At 51.3% G+C, this 4,529-nt stretch overlaps 1 protein-coding gene across 1 annotated transcript; it reads left to right on the top strand.

Annotated features, from left to right (window-relative positions):
* The first annotated feature begins 481 nt into the window (after nt 1-481).
* Nucleotides 482-4,245, top strand: NFKBIA (NFKB inhibitor alpha). The gene is made up of 6 exons (XM_030240802.2): nt 482-883; nt 1,206-1,314; nt 1,822-2,032; nt 2,519-2,607; nt 2,751-3,011; nt 3,498-4,245. Exons 1-6 carry the CDS (start codon nt 660-662, stop codon nt 3,543-3,545), a joined length of 942 nt encoding a protein of 313 aa, XP_030096662.1. The 5' UTR covers nt 482-659; the 3' UTR covers nt 3,546-4,245.
* The last annotated feature ends 284 nt before the right edge of the window (nt 4,246-4,529 follow it).

The following is a 4,529-nucleotide window of genomic DNA, read 5'->3' as shown; positions in this document are numbered from 1 at the left end:
TTCAAAGGAATGCCACCCCACGGGAAAATGACAAAAGGGAAACAAAAGCACAGACACTCAGTGATGCCAAAAATAGACGCAAGATACGGGAAAAAAAAAAAAAAAAAAAAAACCACCAAAAAACTTTTTTATAGAACCCTTCCATCTCAAATTATTCTATGATCCCGCAGCCCCTCTTACGAAAGTGAGGGAGTGTCGGGGTGTGCGGGGCGCCATCAGGGCCAGCAGTGCCCGGCACTGAGGCGCTCCTCGGCCTCCAGGGGCCCCGCAGCAGGCGCAGAGGGACCCGCCGGGGAAGAGGCATCGGGAGCCCCAGGATCGGGCAGGGTAGGGCAGGGAAATCCCCGCGGGGCGCGGCAGGGAAGTACCGACGGGGACGCCGGAGAGGCGAGTACTTCCCCCCTGGAAAAACGCCAAGCTCCCTCTCGGCCCGGCCTCTTCCCTCCCCTCCGACGCCCCTTCTGGGCGGCCCAAGCCGCTACGCCCTCCCTGCCAGCGCCGGCGGCCCCGAGCAGGACCGGACCCGTCGGTCGGGCTTTGACTGGCTGGAAATTCCCGTCCTCCGCGGCTCCTCCCCCGCAGAAATCCCCCGGCCGCGCTGTATATGCGAGGCGCCGCCGCCGCCGCCGCTCACTCGCAGTGCCCGCAGCTCCGCCGCCATGATCGCCGCTCGCCGCGCCGCCGAGCCTCCCGCCATGGACGGCTACGAGCACCCCAAGAAGGAGCGTCAGGGCGCCTTCGCGCTCGACGACCGCCACGACAGTGGCCTGGACTCCATGAAGGAGGAGGAGTACCGGCAGCTGGTGAAGGAGCTGGAGGACATACGGCTGCAGCCCCGCGAGCCGCCCGCCTGGGCACAGCAGCTGACGGAGGACGGGGACACGTAAGTGGGGGTCGAAGCCGGGGCAGGGGTGGATCGGACACGGTGGGGAGCTCGGCACGACCAGTTCGGGACAGGATGTGCTTGCCGGCGGGGCGGCGCCGCGCTGGGCCGCGCCGGGAGGGAAGGGAGGGGGTGCGGAAAGTCCCTGGAGCGGCGCCAGGGAGAGGCGGCTCCCGCGGCCGCGGAAAGCCCCGGCCGCGCCGAAAGCCCCGGCTTGCGACACCGCGCCTGACCCGGCCCGGTCCGGTCCGGTCCGCCGGGCTTAGCGTGGCGTCGGGGGGGTTAACGCGCGTTGCTTAATTACTCCTTTTTTCCCCTGCAGTTTTCTGCACTTGGCCATTATTCACGAGGAAAAAGCCCTGAGCCTGGAGGTGATCCAGCAGGCAGCCGGTGACCGGGCTTTCTTGAACTTCCAGAACAACCTCAGCCAGGTACTTTCACCTCGATAGCCCCAAATCCGGATCAGCCCCTGCCACACCCACACACTCCCTCTGGGGAATTCCCCCCCAAAAGTCCCTTAAATTTTTTTTTTGTTGTTGTTTTAATTGATGGAATCAATTGAATCAAAGCCTACGTTCAGGAAAGTCCCCAGCTGGCTCCAGCCGTACAATGCTTCCTCTCCCCTGAGAGAGTGGCATTTAACGCCCACATTTTTCAAATATGATGCCATGGGTTGCATCCCTCTTTATGGATGTGTTAATGATACCCTTCATACCAGCTGGTGGTTGGTTTATCCAGAGAGCTCAAAGTTCATCACTTGCAGATGAATGGGCAGCTATACAACAACTTGGGAAGCATAAAGAACTGAGTTTATGGGGTGTGTTTTCATGCTTTTATTTGTTGGCAGAAATCACCAAGTGAACAAGAGGTCTGCTTGCCTAGATGCTGGTGCCAAGTTTGTGGTGTAACTTACAGTGCTTTTGCTCTTATGCTTGCAGACTCCTCTTCACCTGGCAGTGATAACTGATCAGCCTGAAATTGCTGAGCATCTTCTGAAGGCCGGATGCGACCTGGAAATCAGGGACTTCCGAGGAAACACCCCCCTGCACATCGCCTGCCAGCAGGGCTCCCTCAGGAGCGTCAGCGTGCTCACGCAGTACTGCCAGCCACACCACCTCCTGGCTGTCCTGCAGGCAGCCAACTACAACGGTACGGACACACTCCTCACCCTGAACACTTCCTCTTGGTGGGCTGCGCTCAGGGCAGGGTCAGTCTCCTGTGGATCTCAGAGATCTCTGGAGAGGTGGAGAAGGATTATTTTGTCCCAGTTGAGGAGCCCAAAGCATACAGCAGTGTCTGACTTTTTTGAAATGCGCTGTCTTGTAGGCCTTCTCACTGTCGATTATAGTCTCTCATGGCTTTGAATTTTGCATTTTTAGTGAGTGCCTTTGCTGTGCTCCTCTTTTTTTGTTTGTAATAAGTTGCGCTCAACTGGAATAACGCCTCCAAGAAATCTGTTCAAAATCCAACCCTTTTATTTATACTGGAAGATGGAAAGCTCTTCTGCAAAACACCTTTTTGCCATGAATGAGTTGCAAATTTAGATACCATCCTGGCCTATCATCTTGACTTTCGAGTAATGATGAGGCATTGAGTTAGACTTACTCAAGTTTTCCTTTTGTTCGTGTCTTCCAGGACATACGTGTCTTCATTTAGCATCTCTCCAGGGGTACCTGGGTATTGTGGAGTATCTGCTGTCCTTGGGAGCAGATGTAAACGCACAGGTATGTAATGTGTACCATGAATCTACCCGTGGGGGGCTCTTAAGAATCACTAGGTTAGAATCAACAGTAGTCTTTAGAATCAACAGATCTGACAGTGGCTCTGCCTCTCCTGACATGCCAAACCTTTTGCTATTTTCACACAGGAGCCATGCAATGGCAGAACAGCACTACATTTGGCAGTGGATCTGCAGAATTCAGAACTGGTGTCGCTTTTGGTGAAACATGGGGCAGACGTGAACAAAGTGACCTATCAGGGCTATTCCCCCTATCAACTCACATGGGGAAGAGACAACTCCAGCATACAGGAACAGCTGAAGCAGCTGACCACAGCTGACCTGCAGATGTTGCCAGAAAGTGAGGATGAAGAGAGCAGTGAATCGGAGCCTGAGTTGACGGAGGATGAAGTAAGTAGCTCTTTTCATTTTTACAAGAGAAAGGGGAAAATCCTGTTCTGTGCAGGGTATTTTTTGGTGTCACTGATAGCATGCCCCAGTGACCTGTTGCTGTGTAACAGATAGGTATTCCAAAGATTACACAATCAGCAAAATGGCAGATGAGGCAAGCATGTAAACAGTAAGAATAAAATGTAAAAAATAACATGAGGGAATGGAGGTTAACTTCATGTGACATGGTTCTCTGAACACAGTTCTGTTGCTGACACAGAACCTCATGAGAGAAAATTCCAGTTAGTGGGTGGTTTTCTCCTCCCTAGGATTTGTTTTTCTGACATTCTGAATGCTGCATTAAATGGCACATGCAACCATTTTGGTGTAGAAATTTTATACACTGCTGAAGAATTTGTATGTAGAATTTGGCTGTTATCCCAGAGTGGATATGATACTTTAAGTAAGATTTTTGCATTAACAGCATTTTTGGTTTTTTCCTTGCAGCTTATATATGATGACTGCCTTATTGGAGGACGACAGCTGGCATTTTAAAGCAGAGCTTTCTCTGAAAAGAAGTGACTGTATACATATGTATAGAAAAAGGACTGACTTTCTTCACCTAAAAAGAAAGTCACAATGTGGAGAGAAAAAAGAGGAGGGAAATACTACACTGCCCAGCAAGGAGAAGGAGCACGTTATTGTAACAGGACAGTTCCAGGATCTCCCTTGTGTTTAAATAAGGAGTGGGATGTGTAACATCAGTACAGATCTGTGATTATTCACACCACCTGATAAAGAGCCACATAGCCAATGTTCTCAGCCCTGCAAAGGTAACAGACTACACATCCAACCTGCTCGTTACAGGGAGCTTTCTTGTGGTATCAGGTACTACAGGGAACAAGTGACCTTTCGTGGCAAGGTGGACTCATGCCAACACCCCTTTTCAGAGACTCTGTGTTCATTTGTGCTGGGCTGGTGGCAGTCCCTGTCCTTTCTGACTGACCTCAGCTGCTCTCAGTGAGGCTTCCCAGGTGGAGTCGTCAGACCAAGGGACTGGTGCCATCTTGTCTCTTAGGCAAAAGTAGCAATAATGTTAACTGTGGGCATTGGAAAAGTGTGTTTCACACTGTGTGTGTCATAATTGCTACACTTTTTAGCAACTGTATATTGTGTAAATACTGTACATTTTTTGTTTATAATTATTTTGGTACATGTGAGATATGTATTTATTAAAAAAAGTCAGCTTACCATACCTAGTCTGTAAAACAGTTCATTGCCCACCTCCCTGAGATCGTGGGAATCTACCTGGTTTGCTTTTTAAGAAACATTTTAGCACCTAGTAGCCCATTGGGGTCACATTCTCAGGGATTTTAGGTGATTCACCTCAGCAGTGGTAAGCCATCTAAGCAGCTTGCAGCCCTCAGCCCTTCTGCTGCAGCTAATTTTGGAAGCAGACGTAGGTGTTGTTTCCTGCACCCACCGCAGCAGGCAGATCGTGGGGCTGGGATTCCCCCTCTCCCAGCACTAGGCTGCCAG

Source organism: Serinus canaria, chromosome 5 (assembly GCF_022539315.1).
Source record: "Serinus canaria isolate serCan28SL12 chromosome 5, serCan2020, whole genome shotgun sequence".
Classification (NCBI taxonomy): Eukaryota; Metazoa; Chordata; class Aves; order Passeriformes; family Fringillidae; genus Serinus; species Serinus canaria.
Note: the sequence above shows the minus strand (reverse complement) of the source record. Positions and strands in the feature narration are given on the sequence as shown.